At 34.1% G+C, this 27,908-nt stretch overlaps 4 protein-coding genes, 4 non-coding genes and 3 pseudogenes across 10 annotated transcripts; 1 reads left to right on the top strand and 10 right to left on the bottom strand.

Moving 5' to 3' along the window:
* Positions 1-23: 23 nt before the first annotated feature.
* Positions 24-111, bottom strand: LOC147942279 (small nucleolar RNA snoR8a). The gene has a single exon (XR_015560624.1). It is a non-coding gene; the product is annotated as a small nucleolar RNA snoR8a (small nucleolar RNA).
* A 55-nt stretch (positions 112-166) lies between these two features.
* Positions 167-260, bottom strand: LOC147942278 (small nucleolar RNA snoR1). Its single transcript, XR_015560607.1, has one exon. It is a non-coding gene; the product is annotated as a small nucleolar RNA snoR1 (small nucleolar RNA).
* Positions 261-735: 475 nt separating this feature from the next.
* Positions 736-3,732, bottom strand: LOC104698706 (Tudor/PWWP/MBT superfamily protein). 2 transcript variants are annotated; one of them, XM_087455909.1, is made up of 2 exons: positions 1,983-3,465; positions 736-1,320 (listed from the first exon to the last, which is right to left on the bottom strand). In XM_087455909.1, the coding sequence occupies exons 1-2, from the start codon at positions 3,446-3,448 to the stop codon at positions 762-764; spliced, it is 2,025 nt and encodes a 674-aa protein (XP_087312035.1). In that variant the 5' UTR covers positions 3,449-3,465; the 3' UTR covers positions 736-761. The 2 variants fall into 2 exon arrangements, with proteins under 2 accessions (XP_087312035.1, XP_087312034.1); XM_087455908.1 differs by lacking the exon at positions 736-1,320 and adding an exon at positions 3,637-3,732 and having other exon boundaries at positions 1,765-3,485.
* Positions 3,733-4,062: 330 nt separating this feature from the next.
* LOC104790439 (large ribosomal subunit protein bL12cx) lies at positions 4,063-4,968 on the bottom strand. The gene has a single exon (XM_010516192.3). It carries the CDS (start codon positions 4,773-4,775, stop codon positions 4,212-4,214), a length of 564 nt encoding a protein of 187 aa, XP_010514494.1. The 5' UTR covers positions 4,776-4,968; the 3' UTR covers positions 4,063-4,211.
* A 10-nt stretch (positions 4,969-4,978) lies between these two features.
* TRNAP-UGG (transfer RNA proline (anticodon UGG)) lies at positions 4,979-5,050 on the bottom strand. The gene has a single exon. It is a non-coding gene; the product is annotated as a tRNA-Pro (tRNA).
* A 431-nt stretch (positions 5,051-5,481) lies between these two features.
* On the bottom strand, positions 5,482-5,944 carry LOC147942277 (large ribosomal subunit protein bL12cy pseudogene; annotated as a pseudogene).
* A 1,620-nt stretch (positions 5,945-7,564) lies between these two features.
* Positions 7,565-8,552, bottom strand: LOC104790437 (large ribosomal subunit protein bL12cz pseudogene; annotated as a pseudogene). The gene has a single exon (XR_015560396.1). The product of XR_015560396.1 is annotated as a large ribosomal subunit protein bL12cz pseudogene (transcript).
* TRNAP-UGG (transfer RNA proline (anticodon UGG)) lies at positions 8,519-8,590 on the bottom strand. Its single transcript has one exon. It is a non-coding gene; the product is annotated as a tRNA-Pro (tRNA).
* A 142-nt stretch (positions 8,591-8,732) lies between these two features.
* MDAR4 (monodehydroascorbate reductase 4) lies at positions 8,733-12,158 on the bottom strand. Its single transcript, XM_010516189.2, has 7 exons — positions 11,667-12,158; positions 10,942-10,993; positions 10,733-10,813; positions 10,505-10,623; positions 10,037-10,256; positions 9,833-9,951; positions 8,733-9,680 (listed from the first exon to the last, which is right to left on the bottom strand). Exons 1-7 carry the CDS (start codon positions 11,784-11,786, stop codon positions 8,925-8,927), a joined length of 1,467 nt encoding a protein of 488 aa, XP_010514491.1. The 5' UTR covers positions 11,787-12,158; the 3' UTR covers positions 8,733-8,924.
* A 7,647-nt stretch (positions 12,159-19,805) lies between these two features.
* On the bottom strand, positions 19,806-20,204 carry LOC104790434 (transcription factor MYB21 pseudogene; annotated as a pseudogene).
* A 959-nt stretch (positions 20,205-21,163) lies between these two features.
* On the top strand, positions 21,164-22,002 carry LOC147942276 (uncharacterized). Its single transcript, XM_087455907.1, is given in 2 exon segments — positions 21,164-21,351; positions 21,795-22,002. Coding segments are annotated over 2 exon segments (147 nt in total). The 5' UTR covers positions 21,164-21,251; the 3' UTR covers positions 21,842-22,002.
* The last annotated feature ends 5,906 nt before the right edge of the window (positions 22,003-27,908 follow it).

Below are 27,908 nucleotides of genomic sequence, written 5' to 3'. Positions count from 1 at the left end.
AACGGATTTTGAAGAAAAGGGTTGAGTGCTCATATTCTATGGGTGTAATGTGAGTCTATCAAGCCAATGGCTTTCAGTACGAGGAATTACTTTTACAATCACTGCACTCAAATACCCAATTCAGATCCAATAAAAACAAAAACAAAAAACACAAATTTGGTGGGATGGCTCAGAGTATTGCATAATATGCTCATAGAAGAGGCTATCAAACTCTTCTCATACAAGAGGTGTCAGAAATTTAAGCATTGATCATCCTCGCCATACACCAACCAAACACTTACTAGAGTAAAAACCATTTAAAGAGACCTTAAAACCCTAAAACTAATGAGAGAGAGCAAAAATAACGAAGCGGCGCAGAGATGTTCATATGAATTAGGTTAGTGGGTGATGTTGAAGAAGACGAACCTTGTACGGTATTTATAGATGGATAATTAATGGGCCTATTCAATAGAAAGCCCTCAAAGTGTTACTAGGTAACCCTCGGAGTCTATTAGCGGGTTCACTACTTCTTAGGTTTAAAAATTCTTGAGTCTTAACTATTCCGCCGGCAAAAAAACTCAGCAATTTTAGAGAAAGACTCAGATCAGAGGCCCATTGGGCCTATAAAATAACCAAATGATTTAAGGGAATGTAATTTTTCACTTTTTCTCTCCAGTTGTTCTTTCTTGCATATGTAAAATAGTCTCAGGCTTTCGGAACTTTCTGTCTCCTAAAAGCTAAAAAAGTCTTCTTCAATCAAACTAAAAAACACAGATCCTAATTTAAGACGGACGAACAATAATCAACTTGGTTACCTTGCCAAGCAAGTTTCTTGATTCATCTTCAAGCTTCATCTTCACTTCTTCTGTAATCATTCCCTCTGATTGATCCAGCAATGATCTTATCTCTTCAAGCTTCTCTTTCAAACACTCGATTTCCATTACACCCTTTCTTGTTTCGGTTTCTGTCTTCTCATTAGTGCTTTCAGGCGATGATGAAGCAGAAGATGGATACTTGAGCTTGAATGTAACGGTGGAAGTAGCAGCAAATGGGCATTTCTCTAATGTCTTGTAATAAGCCGCTTCTCCATCAGATACATTCGAGAATGCAATGACTGCGCTAGAGTTATTGTCGAATGTATAGCTTCTCCCCATGTCCAAAGCTCCAAATGTTTTGTACGTTTTGATCAAATAATCTTTTGAAGGCAGAGTAGAACCAAGATCAGTCTTAATAAATAGCTCAACACCTGAAAATTGCTTCTCATTCGGTTCATCTCTCGTTTGCTCTTTCTCATCCATTACTTCAGGATGATCCTCTCCATCTGAAAGGTTCCTCTTGTGAATCTTGTTATAATTGGTAGAGATGTCAATTGGTCTCTAAAACCATGGGCTGTCCAGTCCAAATTAATTTGTACTGGTTTTGGTCATTACCAAATTTAAAATGGTTAAATGGGTCTAAAACAAATTTAGTCCATTGATATATGGTCCAAATTAGTTTGGACGTGGGCTGTCCAATAACCCTAAAAAATTAGGGTTTTTACAATTTGGGAGAAACTTTTTTTTCTTCATTTGTTGCTTCTCTCTTTCTCTCTCAGCCTCTCAGGCGATAATCGATTCTAAGTTTCTCTCTCAGGCGATAATCGATTTCAAATCATCATTCATCTCGTCAATCGTCATCAAGCATCTCCTCTGCAGCTCTGCTTCTCGTGATCTGAAGCTTGAAGCTTCAATCAGATCTAAAGCTCTACTTTACGAACTTTTGAAAAGGTAAATTTTGTGGGTTTACTCTAATTCGTAATTAATGATGAATTTATAAGTTTAATCTTAAGAATAAGTATTAGATGAGTTTATGTATAATCTGAACCCCATGGACAATCCAATTGGTCATGATCCTATTTGATTTGGACATATTTGGACATAGTTTTATTTGGGCTTAAACCATGAATGTCCAAAAAACGGAGGTGTCCAATTGGACATGGTCAACCCAATTGACATCCCTAATAATTGGTCCCATGATGATATGTAAAGCTTCGGTAAATGGACACGAACTCCCTCACCATGTCACACGAGCTATTGTAGTCTTCTGGATATTTTGTACTGAGAGCCACTCTTCGAATTAGATCCAGCATTTCCTCTGCTGTAGCTCCCAGTTTCACAATATCAACGGCTTTTTCAGGCGTCACTCGATCTGCTGATTCTAATTTGCTCTTCCTCGCTCTGCAACTAAAGTCTGTCATGTACTCAGGCGAAAGATACTTGCGTTTCTTCCTCTCTCTTTTACCTGTCTGCACTAAAGTCTCGCCATTGTCATTGTTCCTTTCAACACTTGACGAAACATCAATCCTGAGCCTTTTGCTGAGTGAAGCCAATGGAGTTGCTAAATTAACATCAGTTTCGATACCTGAACCATCATCTTTCTTCTCACTTTCTTCTAAATGGTTAGAGTCATTTGACTCTACTCTTTTCTCAATCTCCTCATCATCATTACTATCAACAACACTCTTTTTGCTCTTTCTCTTCCTCGACGACAAACTCTTCCTATTGCTAAGTTCTTCCTCAGCGTTTTCAACCTTCGAAACTTCACTCAGTCTTCTCCACCGCCGGGTAGTAGAACCAGTGGTTGCTACATCACCACATTTCCTATTTTTCTTAACAAACCCTGAACACTTTCTCGAAGATCTCAGCTGGAAAGACTCATCCTCCTCTTTGTCTTCAAGTCCTATGATATATTGATGTTCAACATACTTAGCTAAATCAAATCTTCCTTTACACCGATAATACGCTGATATTTTCCTCTTCAAAACCTCAAACTCTAACAAATCACTATAACTAACCGTCTTCGCTAGGCCTTTAACATCATCAAGAACAACGCCAGGTTTTTCAAGAATCAAAGAGGACACAATCTCTCTTCTAACATCAGGCACAACAACACCATCCTTAACTCCAGGATTCACAGCTACAGAACTAACCAGAGCCGCCGCCTCATCACAAACCAAAAACTGCTCAACATGTTCACCAATCTCTCTTACAGCTTCTTCCACAGCACTGAGAAAGCCTCTAGAACCACTCATCTTCGAAAACTCGTTGAAATTCTCGAGAAATGGTTTCAACTCCAATGGATTGCACCAACTAAAGCTCCCATCTCCAAAATAAGCCACAAGTAATTTTCCCTTTTGCATTGTCTTCAAAGCCAAGTCTGAAGCATGTGAAGAATCATAAATCTGACCTGGCCACCATCGTTGACCATTGACTCCTTCACCCCACACAAAATCTCCCACATGGAACCCGTTCTCTATTTCTTCAAAATTATCTCTCAAAGACGAAACCTCACTCATCACATAATCTTCGATTCGTTCAGAGTCGTCGTCGTTAACGTCCTCCATCTTAACATCATCTTCCTCCTTCAATTGCTTATCAGAATCACCACCTCGTTCTCGGTTTTCAGAAACCCTAGAACCAGCCGTTAGCATATTCCCTATCGAACCAGAAGATTATCTTCTCTAATCTCTAGACATTCAGACAGCAACAATGATTAGAAAACCCCAAACATAAAACCTACGACCAGACCAATTGAAAAGTAGGGTTTTTTTAATATCTTCACGAGAAAAAACACGTTAAAGTTTACACCTTTTCGAAGAATTAAGAAAAACAAAATCACCTGAGAAGAAGAAGCAGCGAATCTAGAAAACAACACCTTCTTCCTCGTTTCCTGCGGCGTAAAGTTTTCGTTTTTTTTTTTTTTTTTTGTCCTCTCAAGAAAAATAAATAAAGGTTTAGACTTTTATGTGATTAATTAAGGCTTTTGATTTGGTTATGTACTTTTTTTCTGATTATCATCTAAAATTCGTTTTCGATTTTCGTTTATCATACGTTTATTAGTTAACAACATGTTAAACTCATGTTTTATATCATCATCAAGTCATCTCTCTTCATTTGTTTTTCTCGATCCGAATTTTCCGATTAGATTTTTCAGGATTAAAATATCAAAATTTCATGCCAAAACCATATCCCTCAAACTCTCTGTTCTGTCTTATTTTGAGCTAAGCATTTCAACAAACACGTGATGTGCATCAAAACGAAGCACTTGTGGGAAACATAAACCGTTAAAGGGAAACCAAATTGATTCAAAGTACAACAATTCAAAAAGCAAACTATACTAAACAACACAAAAAAAAAAAGACTCATAAATTCCGAAAAATCACATTTTTATCGATTTTTAAAAAGCCTTAAGCTTTAAGCAATGGAGACTTTAGCACCAGCTTCTTCCAGAGTCTTCTTAGCTTCTTCAGCTTCATCTTTAGTCGCTCCTTCTTTAAACTTCTTGGGCAACCCTTCGATAAGCTCCTTAGCTTCCTTCAACGCCAAGCTAGTCAAAGCCCTCACAGCTTTAATCACTGCGATACGCGAGCTACTCGGAACCTCGTTGATAATCACATCGAACTCGGTTTGCTCCTCCACAACAGCCGCTGCACCACCGTCTGCCGGAGCTGCAACAGCCGCTGCAGCAGGAGCTAAGGAGAGTGGAGAGACGCCGAACTTGTCTTGGAGATAGTCGACGAGGATGCGAGCTTCTTCGAGGGTTAGGGATGAGATTTCGGATCCGATTTTCTCGATTTTCTCCGGAGCTTCGACGGCGGAGATGGGACGGAGGTTGATTGCACGGTGGGTTGAAGCACCTCCGAGGCGAAATGGGAACTCGATTGCGGTGGTTTTGGAAGGGAAGTGATGGGTGGAAGCGGAAGTGAGATAAGATGAGGAACGGATTGAGGAAGCGATTGAGAGGGTCGTCGACGCCATTGTTTCACTCTCTTCTTCTTCTTCCTCTTGACTCTTTTGGGATTTGTTTTGCGTGTCTCGTTCTCTGTGTGTGTGTTTGTAAGAAGATGAGGATAAAAAAAAACAAAAGGATAAGGGGTATTATGGTCATTTAATGTAATGCGTATGTTTTGCTTATCATGTGCGTGAATACGATTGAGAAGTTAAAATAAAATAAAAAGACAGGGGCGTTCCGAGAATCGAACTCGGGACCTCTCGCACCCAAAGCGAGAATCATACCACTAGACCAAACGCCCTTGTTGCTTAAAATGATACGTATGTTTACTTTTCTTATAGTCAAACATTATGTAAAACCTAAGCAAAACCAGTTACGAGAAGCCATATTGGTTAAAATTACATTAATTTCTGAAAGGTAAGTAAATAATTTCATGCTAGAAAAAGGTACTTAAACGGATTTAGCACCTTGTGATCCACTTTGGTTTTCACATTCAGAGTTTTAGGAGTGGCCAAATGCAAACACTATCGTAGAATCTAGTAGAGACACTACCATTACCCATAAATATACCTAACACCAAAACATGAAAGTCTATTAAACACCAAAATAATTTTATGAAAGTCTATTAAGAAAAAAAGAAAAAACACTTCATGTTTTAAAAACTGTTTAAACTTAAACAATGGAAATCTTGGTGCAAGCTTCTTCCGAGCTTGTTTCTTGGCTTCTTCTGCTTCATCTTGTCACGCCTTCCTTAAACTTCTTCGGAAAACCTTCTGTGATGAGCTCTTTCGATTCCATCAACGACAAAGCTAGTCATAGCCCTAACGGCTTTGATACACCGCCAGTGTTAAGGGGAGGAGGGAAATACGCAGCAGCAGGCGCTGAAAAGAGTATTAAAACACCGAACTTGTCTTTGACGTAGCCGACAAGGATGCTGGCTTCTTCGAGGGTTAGAGACGAGATCTCGGATGGAGATAGATTGCACGGTGCTTTTCTTTGGAGCTTTTACTGCAGATATAGGATGGAGGTAGATTGCACGGTGGCTGAGCGTGGAAGATGAAGAAGAAGAAACACCAAAGCCAAACGGAAGTTGTATTGCGATGGGTCGAGAAGGGAAGTGATGTTCCGCATCAAGACCGGAAGAACAAGAGGAGGAAGGGATTGTGGTCGAGATGGAAAGAGTCGTAGCTGCCATTTATTAGCTCTTTGGTTTCTTCTTCTTTACAGATTTTTCTTATGTATTTGCGTTTCCTAGACTGCACGAGAGAAGAAGATGAGGAAGATAAACAAGATAAAACCCTTATATTTTTTTATTAGGACGATACAAACCCTAAGTTTATTTATGCCTGAACTTTGGTTGATAGGTTTTAAATAATTTCTACTTTCTAAAGTCACGATTTGTTTCCTTGTCTAAAGTTAGGTCTGTGTAAGAGAAGGCAACGAAGTTAGATGTGAGAATTTTATATTCTTTGGAAAGTCGTTTGACAAATGGTTTAGAGCCCTCATAGGGACAAGTTGTTGTGTGGCTCTCAAGCATAACTTCGCTCCTTCTTTCTCTGTTTCAGTCATATCTTAACAAATTCAGTTCTATACCTAAGCTCCATTTGTAGTAAACGGCCCGGATATTAACATAGGTTAAACAACAATGATAAAATGTTGGTCCCGATTGGTAAATGGTAATATCGTTTCAATAAGGCCGTAAAAGGTTTTTTAACGGCTGTGGAAAAAGGCAGTTGGTAACAAGCGTGTAGTTAAAAGTGGAAAAGTAAACCCCTCTCAAAGAAAACAGCGGTTAGAAGAACTTCTTTCCAAAATGTACTAATCTTGATTTCAGCATCTAGATGTGATGAGGAAATTAGCCCGAGTTTGATTTCGTGTTCATCCCAACTTCGATAAAAATTTCGATTTCCGAAGAGATAGTTTTCATGGATTTTTAGTTTGCTGCTGAAGAATCTATTTTCATGAATAATCTGTTTCTTTTTTACTGTTTTCCATGATTAGAACAAGAATCTACACCTATGTAGTATTACACATGGCAAAACACAAACAAATCACTTTTAATAAGTCTACAGATCCTATCTCAGTGAACTTATACTGCAACTATGTTTGTGCTAATGGGTCAATCACAAACTATAGCTAGGGATGTCAACTGGGCTTAGAGACTATGGGTGAATCATGTCCAAATTAAATTGGACCGGTTATGGTTATGACCAAATTTAAAGCGGTCAAATGGACACAAAACCAATTTAACCCGCTAATAAATGGTTCAAACTCATCTGGATATGGATTGTCCAATAATCCTTCAAAATTAGGGATTCCAAAATTTGAGAGAATTTTTTTTTTTTGTTTTCCTCATTTTTATCCTTCAAGACTAGAGAATAAAGACCATGTGCAACTTTCATGAACAAAACTTCAATTTATAAGTTTTATATGAATTTATGAGTGCTATATATATGAATTTTTGAGTATTATAATTTATTTTTAAGTTTTTAGCTTAATTGAGTTCATGTATTATCTGGAGATTCTGGACCCCATGAACAGTCCAATTGGTCATGATCTTATTTGGTTTCCACTTATTTGGACATAGTTTTCTATTTGGGCTTTGACCATAAATATCCATAAAATGGATGTGTCCATTTGGACTTGGACAGCCCAATTGACATCCCTAACTATAGCTACCGTTTCATTGTTAAACAACTAAATATGTCCCCTAACTTCGTATGTGAATGAATCATCTTATCCTCTGCTAGGCATTTCAACAAACATCTTATGTGCAGCTACTGTGAATCTACGCAACAACGGCTAAATCAGCATATGGGTAGCCAAATTTACTCAAATTACAACAATTTCTTAAAGCTGAATCAACAATTCCAAAAGCAAACTATACTAAACAACATCAAAAGATCCCGAAATTTCCAGAAAAGAGAACAACTTTTTATAAAAAAAAAAAACCTTAAGCAATGGAGACTTTAGCACCAGCTTCTTCAAGAGTCTTCTTAGCTTCTTCAGCCTCATCCTTAGTCGCTCCTTCTTTAAACTTCTTGGGCAACCCTTCGATAAGCTCCTTAGCTTCCTTCAACGCCAAGCTAGTCAAAGCCCTCACAGCTTTAATCACTGAGATACGCGAGCTACTCGGAACCTCGTTGATAATCACATCGAACTCGGTTTGCTCCTCCACAACAGCCGCTGCACCACCGTCTGCCGGAGCTGCAACAGCCGCTGCAGCAGGAGCTAAGGAGAGTGGAGAGACGCCGAACTTGTCCTGAAGGTAATCGACGAGAATGCGAGCTTCTTCGAGGGTTAAGGATGAGATTTCGGATCCGATTTTCTCGATTTTCTCCGGAGCTTCGACGGCGGCGATGGGACGGAGGTGAGTTGCACGGTGAGTGAGCATGGAAGATGAAGCACCACCGAAGCGGGAGGGGAATTCGAATGCGGTGGTTCGGGAAGGGAAGTGATTAGCGGAAGCGAGTGTTGGGTAAGATGAAGAACGGATTGAGCTTGCGATTGAGAGAGTCGTCGACGCCATTGTTTCACTCTTTTGGCTTCTTCGGATTTGAGTTTCGCTCTCTGTGTGAGTGGTTTGATTCGATTGTAGGAGGAAGATGAAAAGATGAGGGACAGAAAAATAAAAGATAAGGGGTAATTTGGGAAAATAAATTAAGGCGCAGGCTTGCTATTATGCGCGGATAGTCATAGATGAGGTTGTCCGAGTTCATCTTTTGACGGTAATACCCTTGACATTGAGAAGTTAAAAGAAAAAAAGACAGGGGCGTTCCGAGAATCGAACTCGGGACCTCTCGCACCCAAAGCGAGAATCATACCACTAGACCAAACGCCCTGATTGATATAATCACATTTACTCTCTTTTTAAACATATCCACTACTAATTATGTCATTAATCACAAGCTTATCAACGCTTTATTATATTCCTAAACAATAAAAAGTACCAAAGGGGTTCAAAGACTTTTGAATCGAAGTTGTAGTGGAAAACATTTATGCATTAAAAAGAAGCATATAATAATCGTATACCAACGTTGTGTAATCACATCGAGTAGTTTGGACTCTCTCCCTTCTATATTTTTTTCCCACCAATGCTACAAACAACAAACAAGTTCCATTTCCAATGAATCCAACACCCCGCATTTCAAAATCACTTGAAGAGGGGTGGGTTCTCACCATCTACGGCGTCTCCTCCCATACCAAAACGCAAACGCAGCTACAGATGCAGCCACAACGACTCCAGTAGCAGCGTGCCATACGTACAAAGGCTTCTTCATCATCACCACGCTTGAAGATTGCCTCACCATCTCCGAGCTCTTAATATCTTTAACTTCAGGAACTTTATGCTGACTCACTACGGTCTGAGCAAACCCGAGTCCTTCTTTTTCCAATTCTTCCGAATCAATTGTCACAGCTGGTTTCAATTGTGTCGCCTTTGAGATGATTTCATATTCTTCTTTAGTCCCTCCTTCAAGAAAAGATCCAACAAGGTGACCCTTTTTAACCCAATACGCTCCAAACGATTTCCCGTCTTCATAATCTCCAAAGTGCACAACTTCACCTGTAGGGTCTCCATAGAATTGCCATGAGAAGGCGAAGACCCTTGAGTAGAAGAACGGCAAATAGTCAAATTCTCCAGTCTTGACTGGATCCATGATGGCTGAAACTGCGTGTCGCGCTGATTTCCTAGCTGAGTCCACGTGCTCAAGCCTCCTCATTTCGCCAAATAGTTTCACTGGAAATGTAGCTACATCGCCTATTGCATACACTGAGCTGTCACTAGACTGCATTTTGCTGTTTACTTTTATCCCTCCTTTCTCTATTGTTAACTGTCCTTCAAACAAGCTTGTGTTTGGTCGTATCCCGATTCCAACCACAACCAAATCTGCTGGTAATTGGTTCCCATCTTTGAGATTGACCGCAGTGACCTGTAAAATAAAAACCAGAAAAGCTCGTATCAATAAACAAACAAACTGAACAGAACAAGTCTCTTTCATAGTTTCATCATTGGACCAAGAGTATCCATTGTTCACCTGATTCTTCCCATCTTTAGTTCTATAGCTGAAGAAGGAAAGATTACCTTTCCATTCGAGTCAAACTCAAATGATGTTAAAACCGTTCCTTTTATGAATTTCACGCCTTTAGCTCTGTAGTAGTCTTCATACAAACTTGCAATCTTGGGCGTAAAGAGACGTGCCACTGTCATAAGAAACTAAAAAGGTCAAGCCAAATACACAAACTTTCTCTCTTACACGTAAGTTGAGTAATAATCAAGAGTACATACTGCAGTGAGCCTCTGGGAAAACCATCGTCACATTGATTTTGTTGATCACTAAAGATGCAGCACACTCCATGCCAATGTAGCCACCACCGATAACAACAGCATTCCCGTTGGAGCTTGATTGAATCACAGTGGCAAGCCTGTTTGCATCGGCCAGATCTCGTAAGTAACAAACATTTTCAGCATCTGAGCCTTCCACCCCAAATTCTTCGAGCTTCAACGCCTACTTGCACAAGCCACATATGATAAAAATAAGGCCATGACTTTAGCATTTCAATGTTCAAAGTATTAAAATAACATTAATTCCTTCAACAGTGTTCAGGAGTGAGCTGATTTGCCCATATCATCTAATTGACATTCCACAATTACAAAATCATTGTCTTCAGTTATTAATGATAAGAAATCACAGATTAATAAATCCCAAAGGACAATAACATTTACAAAACATAAATATTATTGTGCAATCCATACCCGGGCACCAGTTGCAATGATCAAGAATTTGTAACTTATAGTCTCCCCAGTGCTAGATAAAAGAGTCTTCCTCCTCACATCAACTGACTTAACACGAGTTCCAAGGACCAATTCAATTCCTGAGAAAAGTATTTTAAAAAATTATCAGAAAGAATCCTGTAGTGTGTAGTCATAGCCCAAGTAAATTAGTACTTTCTCAAAAAAAAAAAAATGTGTAGAAGTAATTACCATGATCCTTGTACCATTTCGGGGTGAGCTTCTCATCATTAGCACCAACACAAGTGTGGAAAGAAGGAAGCCGTGCAGGAGCTGCAGATAAGGTCATGAGTAACCCTTACAAAGCCTAATGAGTAAACTTTAACCAAATTCCCTTATATTCATCTTAGGTTTCCCTAACTCAAAATGCAGAAACCGCACTCTACCAGGTTTTCTCTTACCTTCTGGCAGCAGAAAACCTTTGCTTAAAGCTGGCCTCTCATACGGTGCAACCTAGAAAACAAACAAAAAAAAAAGCAAATACCAAAGCTTATTTTCTACAGGGGGCGAAACAAACATAGAACCCACAAACCAACACTTCATAACAAAACAAGCATGAGTGAAAAGACATGAATCACAAACCAGAAAATAGTGAGTCAAAGGGTTGTTTGGAACTGATACGTAAACCACACAAATTACTGTCCTTCAAGGCTAGACGCTACCAATGTATTGATTCTTGCAAAGCTACTCTACAAGTAGTGTAACTCTTACCAAATACCCCAATTATATCACATCCATATACAGCTAAGCACAAATTGCACATAATATCAAAAAATCTTGATCTTTAACAAAATTTCAAAGTAAACACGCATAAGTAAGATTTGATTGAAACTGATCAGGTTTGTTTCTTGAGCTTCTGATACTTCAATTAACAAAGTATAATACCTAACCACCAAAACCCAAAGCTTCAATCAACACCAAGAATTCCAAAAACTAGTGACATAGTTATACAAAACATCAGAGTCACTTAAAAAAAGAAAATTTCAAAATCTTCATGTGAGAAAAAAACTGATAAATTCAGAGCCGATACAGGACTTTAAAACAAAAAGGATGATTTCGCAATCGAAACAAGAAAAAAATTGAAAATCTATAAATGAGATTAAAGAGATAGAATTGGGTTGCTTACGGGTTCTTCGGAAATGATGCAGAGTTCGCCATCGGAGACACCTCTACGCGTGAATTCGAGAGCTGCATAGCCAGCAGCAACACCTCCACCGAGAATTACATACACGAACGCTCTCCCCATGTTTTTTTCCTTATCACTTCCCCGAGAAAATCCTAAACATACATGACGATGGTTTTGTATATTTTTGTTTTTAATTTTCCGAGAAAATAATTTTTTTTTTTTTTATTAGGAACAGAAGAAAATAGAAAATTCTGTTATCTATGGATTTTTTAGTGAATGATATTCGACGATTTGGTATTGGTCATTTTACAATTGTACCCTTCTTTTGACTTCTTTAATAATCCAACGGTGAAGATTAAGTTAAAGGAGGATCAGGACCGTTTAATTTGTGGACCCAGCTTAACTCTTTGCTTGCACGACTGGCTTGACCCAGGCCCGCCCTTCACCGATTCTAACGAAACATTTGTATTGGTTCTCAAAATTTTGAAGTCCATTTTGGAGATTTTTTAAAAAACTAATAAGGCCTCAAAACTCCCTAATTTTATAAAAAAGCCTTCTAATTTGAAAAATGTCCAATAATAGATTTTCAAAAAAGCTAAAATTAGTTAAAAGATCATAATTTAAAAATATCCTATAATTAATAAAATAGGTTTTAAAATCAGAAAAAGTCTCTATAATTAGCAAAAAATACCAAAATTTTAGAAGTTAATACATAAATTTTTTGACAGCCCCATATAATTAGCAAAACAAATATCAGCTTTTAGTATTTTATTATTTAAAAAAAAAGATAATCCTAATATTTTTTTTTTTCTGTTTTGGGCCTCAGATTTCACCGGACCGACACTGAGTGAGGCAAAGGCTTGGTCAGAGGTTTAGGGTGAGGAGGAGTTTTTTCCAGTTAGCCTACGACCTGTTCCTTGATCGGGGGTGGGGGCGGCTCAGCTCTTTTCTGCCTTCACAGGTTTCCGTTGTTTTGTTGATGGCTTGTGGAAGGACTCAGATATGTTTACAGTTTACTGGTGCGGGTTGGGTATATCGGTCGTCTCAGGGGACCTCCTCATTTATGACACCTCCAATTTTTGCCGTAGCCTATCCCCATTGCATGTTGAAGTCGAAGCTCTTGTTTGGGCTATGCGATGCATGATAGGTCACGATTTCTTGAACGTGGCTTTCTATACAGATTGTTAAAATTTGGTGAAAATGATGTCTTCTCCCTTCGACTGGCCAGCCTTCTCAGCATATCTCAAAAACATCAAGGTGGACAAGGCAGAATTTTCGACCTTCTATTTGACCTTGATTTCTAGGAAGGATAATGTGCTTGCGAATAGTTTGGCACGACAAGTTCGTATCCAACTGCATGTTATTACTTTTGTAAACGATTCTCTTTCTCATTGGCTCTCATAAGCTAATTTTTTTTTATTGTAAAAAAAAAATTGATTGGTGTAAAAAAAAAATTGATTGGTGTGAGTCAAAAAAATTAGTTTGTAAATTACACTGTATTTTTATTTGTTAGTTATAAATTATATATTGTAAGCCTAGAAAAAGTTAAATCTCAACCTAGTTGGCATAAATGTTATTAGTTAAATGATTAGCGAGTTATGAGAAGATTTTTTTTTACAATTTTTTTATAGAAGTTTTATTCAACAAAATCGTGTTATTCTATATAGTTGATATTAACTATAAATTGATTGTTGTTGGAAAAAGTTCAAAAGTATGTTAAGTAAGACGTCAATTGCCGACAAATACGACGTTTAGACATCTAAAACAACTTCGATATAGTGATTTTATCTTCTAACGGTTTAGTTTGTTTTGTCTGCAATATTTATTCAAATTTGTCTTAAAATATAGTGATTTGTTTTTTTGTTAAAGGGTTTTCTTAAATAAATAAAATATTAAGTTTACAGGATAGAACTATATTACAAACAAAGAAATAAGAACGAAGGCTAGCATGAGCTAGAAGGATGGAAGGTTTAAAACAAACAAAGTCTGAAAAGAGGAAAAAGCAATCAGAGCCTCATGTTTGTTATGAAACTTAACTGATCCAACATTGAAAAAGTGAGATCCCTCGCTTCAAACCCAATTGCATCAATGAACTACACTTGTTATTCATGGTGGAAATGATGCTTGTTGCTACTGAAATTGGAGAGACCGAAAGACCTTCATGAAATTGTCGATTTCTCTCTCTCCACAGTTCATAGATTGTAGCCTGCCAACCTTGAAAGAGAGCAAGTTTTGTATGTTTTGATGCTGAAACTGTTGGCATCCAAAGAAGAATCTGATCCCAAAGAAGCGGAGGGGATGATAACTTAAGTCTTTGTGTTATCAATCTCCATACTTCAGCAGAATAAGCACATTCAAAAACATATGATTTCGAGATTCATGAGCCAAACCACAAAGAAGACAGTCTAACTCAATATCAACTCCCCAAGTAGACAAACGATCAAGAGTATGGTTGCGATTAAGTATAAATAGCCATGACTTTATAGCATGCTTTGGGATGACAGATTTGTGCCACACAAGAGGGGTCCAAGGTTTTACGTGATTCGAAAACCTAACAGCATTCCACACAGCTTTAGAAGAAAAAGATTGTACCATACCGTCTAATACCCAAACCGGAGTATCATTTGCTGATGATAAAGTAAAGGTAGAGATAAAAGAGTGGAGAAAAACCTGTCTCTCTGATCTGGCATTAGGAAGAGACCATCCATTCTCATTTCTTAATTCAGCCACAGTTGAAAACAAAAGGATCCCTAAGTGATTAGGGCCATCTGAACCAAGAAAATGGTAAAGAGATCCAAAATGAGTCCATGGATCCCAACAGAAAAATGTAGAATTACCATTTCCAATATGGATGCTAAAAAATTTAAGAGCTTTGAAACGCAGCTTAAGTAATCTTTTAAAATTCCATGAGTAAGAAGCATTCTTTTCATTGAGCGCCCGCAAAGGAAATTTAGAAAGATACTTACTTTTTATCTAGGCCACCCAAAAAGAACGAGCTCTAAAAAACAGCATCCAAAAAAGTTTCAAAACACAAGTTTCGTCCAACTACTAATGTGCCTCAAACCAAGACCACCTTCTAATTTAGGGAAACAAATGTTAAGCCAAGACACTTTTGCACCTGAGGGAGAGTCTACCTTTCCATGCCAAAGGAAGGAGCTGCAGAGACTATTAATCTTTCTAATAACCTGCTTAGGGAGGAAGAAAGCACTAGTCCAAAAACCTATAATTCTGGAGATAATTGTAGATAAGAGAGTTAACCTACCCGCCAAACTAAGAAACTTATGAGTCCAAGCGTTCAGCTTCTTTTGAATTTGAGATAGCAAAGGATCACAATCTTTAACTGAAAGCTTTTTGGAACAAAGAGGAAGACCCAAGTACCGGACTGGAAGAGTGGATGGAGTCAGATTGAAAAAATTCTTTAGCTGGTTCAAGCTATCCTCACTTACACCAAAGCAAAACAAGGAGGTCTTCTCAATGTTCATTTTCAATCCAGAGATTTCCTCAAATTTTGCGAGAACAAACATAACTCCTCTCAAAAAATGCTCATAACCCTCTAAGAAGATTAGTAAATCATCGACAAAACAAAGATGAGTAATCTGAAGATCCTCACACCCAGGGTGGTAAATGAAAGATCCTTCTACTACACTTTTATTCAACATTAAGGATAACACATTTATTACCAGAACAAATAGACTTGGCGATAAAGGATCCCATTGGCACATATCCATCCTTCCTGTAAAGAAACCAATTATTGGTTCTTTTCTTCTCATTTGTTTTTATTATTTAAATAGTTTTGGGATTATTAAATTAATTAATTAAGTGCCGATGATTTAATTATAGTTTTAATTAATTTTTCCATACCTTTAATAAATAAGTATATGGTTATAGTTTGTGACACAGTAGCTAAAGAATGTGGTGAATTGCAGTGTGGTTTCATTGTATTGTCTGAAGATTTTCACCATTTTCGAATTTTAATTCACTTGTGGTATATATTATGGAATTATATCCAACTTCTAGATGTTTCAGAATGTAAAGTAACTTTTTCGATTTTATTATATTAACTCGAACTGCGGATCAAGCCTACGAAAATAAAGTGATTTAATCTTCTAACGGTTTAGTTTGTTTTGTCCGCAACATCTATTCACATTCTTAAATTCTGAATAATAACAAATCAATTGTACGAAAGTGTTATTCAAAAAGTAATAAAATATTGAATAAATAAAACAATTATGCGCATTTAAACTATGTGAATTAAGAGATTTTTATTAGAGTTTTCAAGAATATATTAAAAAAAAGTGAGAAAATATTTTTATTTTAGAATTTTTGAGAAACTTTCAAGAGACTAACTTTCTACATGCCAATTTGGAATTGGTTTTGAATTGTAGAAAAATAAAATTTACATATAATAAAATAAAAAATTTCTTGCATATGCTCTTACAAGTAATAGTGCCTATACGTAATGATTTCATACCGAATGTGTAGTATTTAAATATTACATAAATTATTGTTTTACATCGTGATAACAATGACTATCAAGATAAGACGGTTACTGAGAGAACCCCAATAAAAGAAGCTTTATCATCTTTGTCCAACCGTTTCAAACTTTCAATTGTTCTTTGTCAATTTGACTTGTAGAGCGTTAAAAACCAGGAAAAAAAAATAGATATGACGAATTGTAGTTTGTCACGTGTATAGACCATGCGGTGGTTAGCGTATTGGGATGTGTGGTCGAGATGAGGATCATGTTCCGAACGAAGATAATATAATCCAAAACGTTACAAACGAATACTTCTATATTTTATGGCTAGTCAGAAAACGAAGTTTTTATAGCGAAAAACGTAGATGCATATCTCGGCCAAGTGGCTCATACGTTTCATAATCCTCCTTTCTTTATTGTAGAGTACACTAAATTATATAACTTTTGTTTCTGAATGGTAGGATACGTGAAGTAAACAAAAACCACATGATGTTCTTATTTTTTTATTTTATTCTTTTGTAGACTAAAAACATGTTGATGCAATATTTAGGTTTTGAATGGTATGGTATATTATGATAATATGCTTAGGAACAGAGGCAAAGAAACTCAAATAGATAATCTGGTTCATGAACAGTGGACGAATGGATATGGGCCTGGCCTACCTTTTGGGCTCTTTCACCAAATACATATGGGCCTTCTCTTACATGCAAGCCATATCGTGTGATGTCTCCTTCGTTTAAGGTATATACTAGGCTATTAACAAGTGGACGACGTTCTAACATTGTTAACCTTGGGTTAACATAGCATATATCATTTGATTGGATTAGGTGCGAACCAAAAATCTTCAGACTGAGTTTTGAACCCTAGCTTTCAAATCGAAAACGCTCTTTAATCACGAAAATTTGATATTGTACGTATTAATCGATCAAATGACTTATTGCTCTTTATCGAAAGAGTTGTTACTTTTCAAATCGACCCTTCACGTTCAACATCAGAGAGAGTTCCGCGTGGAATGCATGATTTGCACCGATAGAGTTAGTCGATCTAAACCAAAAACAACGTTGAACAAACCGGAACCAAGTGATTGACTGAAATTGAATTGGAATAATTAGCCTGGTGAAACCGTATTCACATATAATTATTTTCTTTTGTGTATCCGTTACTACACATCGGTTTATTTCTAGGATCGGAGTGCTGAACATCACTTAGAGAAAAGTGTTGAGAAAAACCGAACTCATAATAGTATCAACCAATTAACTAGTGATATGATAATTAGTTACAAACGTAGCTATAGCTACTTTAGTAACTCCATCGATAATGGTCAAAATCGTCTTAGATAGATGTGAGCCGACTTCAACATTAACTGAAAAAAGATTACAATGTCAAACTCATTGAGACGGGAAGAAAATGTATTTTGCTATATATAGAAAGTACAGCTAAGGCATAAGGCTAGAACAATGCACAAGCAAACACACAAATATAGAGAAGATAAAAAAAAAACCCAATTCTTCCACGTTTATCTATATCGTAAATTTATATATAAACCACTTGTATATATATATATATGTTCGTGATGACCGACCCGCCATGTGATTTTTCCTTTATTATTCACATGGGAAGTCGACAATTCCCACATGACAAAAACGTTGGCCTAATCATATATATGAACATGTGGCCCAATTCCATATCTATATATTTCGAATTCATAAATTTACAGTTGAGAATATAGAATCTAGAATAAGCATAATTCGAGTTTTCTCACTTTCTGATGTTCTATAAGAAATATAATGTGGCATAAATAGTTGCTTGTTAAAATAATAAACATAATTTTAATATTATTAGGAATCTTAGATATAAATCTAGAAAACATATATAGTTGCGCGTTATTAATAATAAATAGTTGAAACATACTACATTTTATTCCTATTCTAGCCAATGCATAGAGAAGAGTAAGTGGAGTTTGGATTTATCCTTTACACATGCTTCATTCGGACAAAATATGTCGTTTGCCTAAAGACTAAAGTTAAGAAGTTGGGTAAAGCTTTTAATGCTTTTGCCGTCTCGTTCTATAGTGCTTAACACTTCCAAACCTAACATCATGTCCCAATTATTCTAACCGATTCATACATAGTAATAAATAAGATGTACACATTTCTACGAGTTTATATCATCTGTAGACTATAGTCGACTCTTTTTGGCTTTATCATTATCAACATGTATGGAAATCTATATAATTGCGGCTCACAATTAGCTAGCCTTTGCGTCCGTACCTCATTGAATCTTATTCTTTTCATGTTAAATGTTTTTGGTTTCGAAGTATGGATAGAATAATGAATGAACAATTATGTAAACTTTTATTCATTTATTAATGATAAGTTGATATTTTCGGTTTTAAAGGTTGTGGTTATGATTCGTGGAGTTAGGCTCGCGTCGGGTTCTACATGTTGAATGGCGATGCCCAAAAATGGATAAAAATTGTTGAATAAGGGCAACGTGAACTGTACCAAAAATTATCTATTTTTAGCCTCGATGTATGATACGTGTCTTTTTGTGATTGGTAACATTAGGTTCTGTATGTTTCATGATGAGTACGTCATCATGTGATATGGTACACACATCGATCCACATATTTATAGGCTATATACATGCCTAACTCCCATGTTTATGTGTGTACATATATATATGGATGAACGTTGAAGAGTTGCTTCTCGTATTCATCATACGCGTAAAATGATTGCTCTGTTTTAACGTTATTTGTTTTGACGTCTTGCTCTGTTTTTACATTCCAAAACAAAGCAAAACAAATGATTTAACTTATATGAATGTTTTAACTATAATTTTATATGTGATTATATATCAATTGGTTACTGGATAATTGTACTGATTGAGTATGACAGGAGATATGCGGATAAAGGCTTTTATCTTTAATAGATTTACCGCATATGTTATGGTTGTCAAATTAAAAGAAAAATGACCTTTTGATAGTACATTAATAAGTAAAAAGAAAAATCCATACGACGAGATTGGTGCAATCATTTGCACTGCATTCAGTATCACATAAACTTAAGATTACACCTTTTACAGAAATAAACTATTCATAACTGATCATTATATGTTAATTTGTTGCTTTATGAAAATTGATGTTTCGTTCGTTTTTTTTTTTTTTTTTTTTTTGTTGAAAATAATGTTTCGTTAGTTTCTGTGTATATATATAACTTGATATTACCAAACCCACTTTTTGTATAACTTTAATGTTTTGTGCTATGAGGATTAATTAGAGATTTTTGTATGTTTTTAATATAGGTATGTGAAAACTTCTAAACAAGGAAGTAAATAACAAACCTTATTTATGAGTTATTAATCATACGTAAAAACGAATTGATGTTCTGCGGATATCTATATAAATATTTTAATAACGTAAAAATATCCGGAAAAAATATATGACCCCTTCAACAACTTTATTTATGTATAACATGGGTTCATTAAAGATCCAAACTATGTATCAAGGATTCAGATAAATAACATTATATATTTTAATTATATCCCCAAACCTCGAAAACGAGGCAAAAACATATACATGTCACGTACTAATAATAGTACTCCTAAAAATCATATATAAATACTCAATTAATATTCCATGTTGTGTCCACCGGATCAACCAATCAATATCCATTCAGTAAATGCATTGATGACCAAATATCATCCATACCCCAATAGTTTTCACCGCTTTGATCATCAACCGTCATCGGTATCGGATAATCCACTGTTGCCGTGGCCGCTGTCGAATAGTTACCGTAGTTGAACTCCATATTGGTATGTTGATACGACGTTGGTGTAGGAGAATAAGTCTCCATCGGTTGATCTTGTGTACAAAAGACATTATGGCTCGACGTGCTAGCAGCTTGGTCGTTGATCTCTGAGCTATGATGAGACCCAACGGACGATGTTGTTGTTGCATCCGCTTGCTTGATGTACTTTTGGATTCTTGTCCTCCAGAAATTTTTGATCTCGTTGTCGGTTCTTCCTGGAAGGTGTTTGGCGATTTTCGACCACCTAATCATACATTTAAGAACTAATTGATTAGTGGCATCATTATTTACTATTATTATGACGCGATAATGATTGGTGTGGGGTAAGAGAGATTTAAGTATATGAATGCAGAGGACCAATGTAAGTACGTCTAGATGAAGCCAAAACATTAAGGTTTACGTCTATTTCAGTTGTGTTTGTCACGAGGCTTTTTAGGTTTGTACTATTGCTACATGTACAATGTTTGGATCTTTTTCATTTTCTTGATTTTTTGACTTTTTTTTGTTTTTGTTTTTTTTTTGCTGATAAACCTAAAAAAAAAACGTCAATAAACTGTAATTCTAGGATTAACACGAAAAAAGCTAGAGGTCACTAAAATTTTGAAGGTTTAAAAAATAAAATAACTCCAAAGTTAAATAAAATAAGGGTTACGAAAATGAGTATTATTTTGGCTCTTCCCGTGATAAATTTTTGACCTTAAACCTAAGAATCAAATCTGTAACTAGTTAATTACAGATAAAATGAAACTATATTCACACTACCTTGAAAAGAAAAAAATATACCATTTAATTTGTTGAATTAGAGAATCATGTACCTTGTATAGTGGTGCATATATTCCAGCTCTATACATATAAACAAATAAAATAGAAATCGAATAAAGTATACAGGCATGGGAAAATCACTTGAATAAATTTGAAACACTTTATTCGTAAAAACATAAAAATATAAGATTTTGGGAAAAATATGTTAGAGCTATGAAGTTTGGGTGAGAAATATAGGCACGAGTTTTATATGTTGTTTTTGATAAAACGCACGAGGTTTAATGTTAGTGGCTACAAAAATTCCAACACGTGCAAACAAAAAGAAAAAAACTCTTAGCGAGCAACGTCTCTGAACAAAATTGAAAATTCGATCAAAGCTTATCACAAAGGTAATAAACGCTTTTTTGCTTTAGTCACCAAATGTCTTGCTTTATTGTCTTTTCAAAGATCTACGTGGCATATAGCTACAAGAGTATATAAAACGATTCAAAGTTGATGTTCTCAAGTAAATTATACTAACCTGTTTCCCCACTTAGCATGAAGTTCCATGATGATAAGTTGCTCCTCTGGCGTGATGTTTCCCCGTCGTACGTCGGGGCGGAGATAGTTTAGCCATCGGAGCCGGCAACTTTTTCCGGTGCGTTTTAGACCTATACATTCGTACACATAGCATCATTAATCATTATAGATCTCTTTTGATTATTTTACATAATTTATTCTATCACTAGGCCATCACTAAAGCATATATATATATATATATATATATATATCATCCACATACAAAAACGGTTTTTAGATTGATTCTTCAACAAAGAATGATTATAATAGATCATACATATTATACGATGTCAAAAAAAGTAGAGCATATAAATGTTATGAAAATATGGTTTATTTTTGTGTATATACATATATTTATTCATGTAAAAACAAAAAGAAATTAATGAACATAGTAAAAAGTATATTTTTATGTAAATTAAAATCTATCTTTGCATGTTATGAAGAAACCCTAGCTAGTTTGTAATTATAAACTATTTGTGACTAGATTTGATCTTAAAAGGAAACTAAACGAACTACCTGCAGATTTGGCAAGAGAGTTCCAAACACCATCGCCGTGGTTGGCGATATAGTTGATGAGAATAAGATCTTCTTCCATCGTCCATGGTCCTTTTCTTACCTCTGCTTCTGCTGAGGATCCTGGACCTCCACTACTTCCTCCTTTTTTTTCCATTTTGTTATTCTTTATTTAATTTGATTCTATATATACAAGATCGAATTTTAATTTTATATATATATATATATATATATTTTATAGATAGAGAGAGAGAGAGAGGAATATAAAAGGAGTACGTGAGAGAGTAAGAGAGAAGGTTGTGGTGAGTTGATATTGAAGGTTGTGGAAGGTGAGCTACTGCTTTTATAGAGACTAAATTCACCGCGTGATTAGCAACCTTTAATTAATCTCATTTCTTAATTAATTATGTATTACCTTAATCTTAGAGTGTTAATTAATTAATCATAATTATTATTTCGTTAGGGTTTGTTTTCATTCTACTATACTAATAACCACATGGGGACTATGTATTTGTATCTTTTAAACCTAACCATCTATAATAACATGGTTTCATCCATCCATGTCCATATGTATATAAGTATTAATTAGACTGAAGAGTCTTTGATGCATTAATGCATGGATGATGCACGCATACATGCATGTGCTCCCGTATAGTTTCACATACATAGCTACTTGATTTGTATGTATTATTATTCTCGTACCAACTCATGGCGTTATTAGACTTAACCATGGATGATAGATGAAATTAATTTCAAGAGTATTAGTATACATATATTGAAATTTACATAAAAATTTAAAATCTGTACAGAGGAGGCCTTCTTGGGCTTTCTACCATGAGATGATCAGATATTTTTCTCCCAAACAAAAAGACAAAAGGAGGTCGAGTAACTAAAAAAATATATCTTGTCCAAGCTAGTAAATGCTTAGGTAGATTATACAGTTGTTTTACTTCCATGCTGATTTCCCAAACACGTTAACGCGCTAAGTACATGTTACATTTTATTATAAATTGAAATCAATATATTAACTTTGTTAGAATGAAGTTTACTGACCATCATCATCAGGTTAGTTTTGATTAGCAGTCGATTTATCAACGCTACTTACATAGTTGGCACATATTTTATTCTTCAGTTTTGCATTCCAACATGATATTACCAAATATTACGAAGACAATTAGTACGTAAGCCAAATGATTTAGTGGTATCGCTATTGGACCGAACGTGGATATCGTTTTTGGCACTTATCTTTAACACACAATTCGCATAACTTGAGTTAAAAAAATAATAATAATAATATCAAAAAAATTCAATTTATGTTTAGAGTTCTCTAATTTTATTTTGTAGTGGTTTGGTTTGACTATTTGACTAAGAAAAAGTATTAAACCAGTTATGCTGAATTAGTGAATTAAGTGTAAAGCTTGATTCTTGAATCGGTTTATAAATTTTGGTTTAGCTCGGATTGCATACCGGTTGAAAGGATCCTAGTACGTAATAAACTCAATCTGTACACAGTCAACATCTAGATTATCCTATACATTCACATCATCGTTGACCATAAAAAGATTTGACGGTATAACCCGGTAATGTAGAATAACTTCGCTATATATGTACTTCAACAATTCGATTGATCGTTACTATATGCTTTTGTAGGGCATCTCTCATAAAGAAATCAATAAAAAGTACATTAATTTATATCTTTAAGAAAATTGCGACTCTAATTAACTGAATTAAATATAGATAACTTGAACTTATACTCTATTTCTATTCGTTTAAAAATTAAATTAAGGACATGGAAAAGAAAGTACAAAGATGGAGACACACAACGATCTTGACACTCTAAAAGTTAACTTCACTCTAATCCCTAACCAAATTAAAATCCACTTATCATAAAGTGAAAAGTGACTAATTCCTAACAAAACATTAATAATATAGCCCTTTACATCCAGATACAAATTTATGACCCTTCACACTTCAATGATCAAATAGTACTTGATTTTGTTGCCTCATCCATTGTCTATCTCTCTTTTTTTTTTTTTTTTTCCTAGGCGCGATAACATGCTTTTATTTTGATCAAAAACAAAAGTCGTGATTAGATGGACTTTGACGTAACCAATTTATATATACCAAGAGTTTTTTTCTTCTTTAAATAACAGTTTGCAACCTCGTTGCATGCCAATATACATGATCAATGGTCATCTAATCAAAATCTTTGATTAACTCAATGTAATTAAAAAATAATTATAAACAAAATTTCGAACATTTTACTTATTTAATCATGTAAACTTTTCCATAAAATAATTTTGTAAAGTACAGACGCAAAATAAACAAATACACTAACCTTTATTAAGCAAATAATTTTGATTAAGAGATGCTTAATTAGGTTTTGGGTATTTGAAAAGGAAAAAATACACTAACCTTTATCAAAAATAAGTGAGTTTAGAAATATAATTCCCGCGTAACTTTAATATTTTATTTTAAATAGGAATTAAAACATTTATTGTATTTTAGTAACTTACTTTAATTCAAATGGACTAACATACATAGGCAAATGTGCGTTAGATACAAACGAAAATATTGAGTTACCCATTTGATTTGGGTACGAGTTGAATATGTTGTCTGGGTACCCCCAAGTCCATGCTGGTACGTATCATCAGACCCGTAACACCCAACCCTATTTTGAAACACCCAACCCTATTTTGAAACATATATAATTTTGTGAGGTTAATAAGTAATAACACTATTATTACATATTACGATAGATTTTAACCCGCGGTACACCGCGGACATATAATTTTTATTATAATTTATATTTTATATTATATTTATTTGTTAAATATTAGTTTTTTTGTAAATAAAATAATAACTAAATTTTCCGATTGTTGTGCGGCTAAATATTTATATTGTTTTTAATCCGAAACACACTGACCATTTGTTTATTATATTTAGTTTGTTTTGTTTAATTTTTGATATTCTATTTTGATTTTTAATTATCATAATAAAAAATAAGGGATTTAAATACATAATAGTAATTTATACGCTGTGATTAAGTCACATTTTTCCTAATGATTTAATTATTTTATACAATCTTAGTTAAATTAACTTGATTTTATGTCAAATATTCTAATATACTTCAAACACAAATTTAATAATATTTTATTAATTCCAACATGTCCTCTTTATAACTCATCTACTATATAAATACATTATATAGTATTTTAGAATTTTTTTAATTTTACATATTCGTAATAATTAAAATTTTTAAAGAAGTTTATATATGTTAATTATGATATTTAAATAAATATCAATTGAAGTTTTTCTTAAATTAAGAATCAAATTTCATAGGTTTAGAAAACAAAATGGGAATCAAATTGTTGTTTTCTTTGTTTGCGAATGATTCAGATATTTTCAAAACACAATAGAATATGTTGTTAAATGTGATAGTTTCTATTTCCATATTGATTAATGTTATTTTTTAGTTGGAATGAAAAATGTAAAATATTTAGGAAATAAAATCTAGAGTAATGTTAGTTATGGAAATTTTTATGAGTTAATGTTGTAAATAAATTTTTAAATAAACAAAACTAAAAAGGCATAATACAAAATGTAATTAAAAAATGTTAATGTAGATTATCGTAACAATAATTAAATAAATATTATATTTTAAATGTACAAAAAAGGACTATGAGTGGTTGCAAACCTACTCGTTAAAGCAAAGTTAAATAGTTTCCATATTTGAAAGGGCACTTGATTTGGCGTATCATACAAAAGTTTAAGTACACTTAAGCCATTTTTAAGAAACCCCATTATTTGTGGCTGCGATTTAATTAAAAGTGGAAACAACTCTTTACTTTAATTACTTCCCTCTTAAGCGCGCGTTACATGCAATTCCTTAATGTCAACTCTCAAAACAAATCAGTCTTTTATTTTTCTTGTTACACAAAAATCCATATCACTGTTAAGTTAATAGAAACAAGAAAAGAGAAAACGTACAGAACTTGAATTCGTAACGCTTAATGTTGTTGTAATTATTTAATCATAAAGAAACTTTGAATAGTTGGGATTCACAAGTTTTTATTGGGAAAAGAAATGAAAATGGTTTCTCGTACACATTTAAGGAAAAGAGTCGGTGATGGGATACGCGTTAAGAGACGCGTGGAGAAGAGGAATCTTAGAAGAAACATAAACTGAAAACGTGGACTCCTCTCATCTTCACGATAAGCAAATGTTTAAAAAAGGTAAAAGCGTCTTGCTTTTAGGTTATGTAATGTCATGGAAGATTTGATGGAAAAGCTCTAAGTGGGAAAAAACAAAGCTTATGGGGTTTTAATGGTAGTGTCAAGGGGCTTAAGCTTCGTTTATATGAGTGGCTATAAGAGTGACAAGCTAAGGATCATCGATTAAAGATATGTGTGGGGACCTTGAAAGAAGGAACAACACACGCATGTGAGTGTGTATGTGAGATTCCAACAATCTAAATTACGTGTGTAATTTTAAAGAAAAACAATTAATTCAAAATAATATTTTTTTTTTTTCAATTTACATTCTTTACCACTTAACTTTTATAGATATTATTTATGATAAAACATAGGAAGAAATAGCTAAAGATTTCTATATACTTATTTAAGCAATATTATTAAAGTTTAATTCTACTAGCATATTATAAAACACTATGACATTTTATTTAATTTAATTATTAACAAAAAAATAAATTAGTTTATAAAATAAGAAAATAATATTTTCAAAATTATTTAATAAAATTAATTAACAGATTTTATTTATTGATTCAGAAATTTTTGGAAACAATATAATAAACTATTTAGAACAATTATAAAATTTAATCAAATTTATAAAATTATTAAATATTTGCATATCTACATCGTTTAATAATGACAAAAACATTTTAAAACTAAGATATAACATTGCTTATATTTTAAATATAAAATATTATATCTAATTTATTAAACTGTATATAGATGCAATGATAATTTGTTAGAATCTAAGAAATCAAAAATGTTAGATTTTATTCAATAATATATACAACTAAAAAAATAAAAACTTAAATCGAGATTTCTAAACACGACCGCTTCAACACGAGTTTTGTTTTATTTTATAGATTTTACCATATTTATATAACTCACAGATTTGAACATTGTAACATATACCGGGTTAAAATCAAAGTATGAAAGTAAGTAAATTAAATCTAAAAAATTATAAAATCTATAGAGTAAATCAAATAAATCTTTTACTATTATTTTACAACAAACAAACACAATAAAATTTATGCAAACATTTCCCGTGCTGACTATCTATTACCATTCTATAGATATCCTTTTTTACATAATTACATTGTACTCCCTCTGTTTCAAAATATATGATGTTTTAGTTAAAACACGCATATTAAGAAATAGTTACTTTTACAAAGTTTAACCAATCATAAACAAAACTGCATAATATAAAATATAAAATTAATCAAAAAGTTGCATTGAAAATTGTAAACATCCTATATTATGAAACAAAAATACTTCTCTAACCATCCTATATTATGAAACAGAGGGAGTATAATATTAATTTTTAGAATTTTATTTTTTAGATTTAGATTCTCTATTTTACATTTAAAATATAGTTTTAGGAGATAGAGTTTTGTATTTGGAGTTTAGGATTTAGAATTTAATCATATTATACATAGAAAAGAGTATTATTGAAAATGGAAAATAAAAGAGGGTATTTTGCAAAAATGTATTGAAAAATGATATTTTTGCAAATGCCTCAAACATATATTGCTAGGCTAATTATTACACGTAAAAAAGATGAAAAAGATGAAAAAAAGATGAGTTAAATCAATTATTTATTTTTACTTGTTTTTTTTTTTAACACTGGATTCATAAAATGGCCAAAAAGTTGCAAAACAAAGAAGAATCAAAGAGATAACACATCAAAAAGAAAACCAAAGTTTTGAAGAAAAGAGCCATCCATAATAGGCAAGATCTCAACCTCCATCACGTTTGTCACGGTCAATCAAGTTGTGTAACCATGCCGGACCACCCAAAGCCAAATAAGAGTTGAATCGTCCATCCCGTGTCACACTTGAAGCAATATCCCTAGCCAAAGCATTGGCTTTCGGTG

Source organism: Camelina sativa, chromosome 6 (genome assembly GCF_030686135.1).
Source record: "Camelina sativa cultivar CO46 ecotype springtype chromosome 6, ASM3068613v1".
Lineage (NCBI taxonomy): Eukaryota > Viridiplantae > Streptophyta > Magnoliopsida > Brassicales > Brassicaceae > Camelina > Camelina sativa.
Note: the sequence above shows the minus strand (reverse complement) of the source record. Positions and strands in the feature narration are given on the sequence as shown.

Bases quoted from the DNA above. Each gene is read 5' to 3' on its own strand.
- LOC104698706 (XM_087455909.1), bottom strand. From the start codon at position 3,448: ATGCTAACGGCTGGTTCTAGGGTTTCTGAAAACCGAGAACGAGGTGGT. The intron at 1,321-1,982 runs TTATTAGGGATG...TTATAACAAGAT, and splicing joins ACATATCATCATGGGACCAA to TCACAAGAGGAACCTTTCAG.
- LOC104790439 (XM_010516192.3), bottom strand. From the start codon at position 4,775: ATGGCGTCGACGACCCTCTCAATCGCTTCCTCAATCCGTTCCTCATCT.
- MDAR4 (XM_010516189.2), bottom strand. From the start codon at position 11,786: ATGGGGAGAGCGTTCGTGTATGTAATTCTCGGTGGAGGTGTTGCTGCT. The intron at 10,624-10,732 runs GTAATTACTTCT...TACTTTTCTCAG, and splicing joins GAAATGGTACAAGGATCATG to GAATTGAATTGGTCCTTGGA. The intron at 9,681-9,832 runs GTAATCTTTCCT...TTTATTTTACAG, and splicing joins AGTTTGACTCGAATGGAAAG to GTCACTGCGGTCAATCTCAA.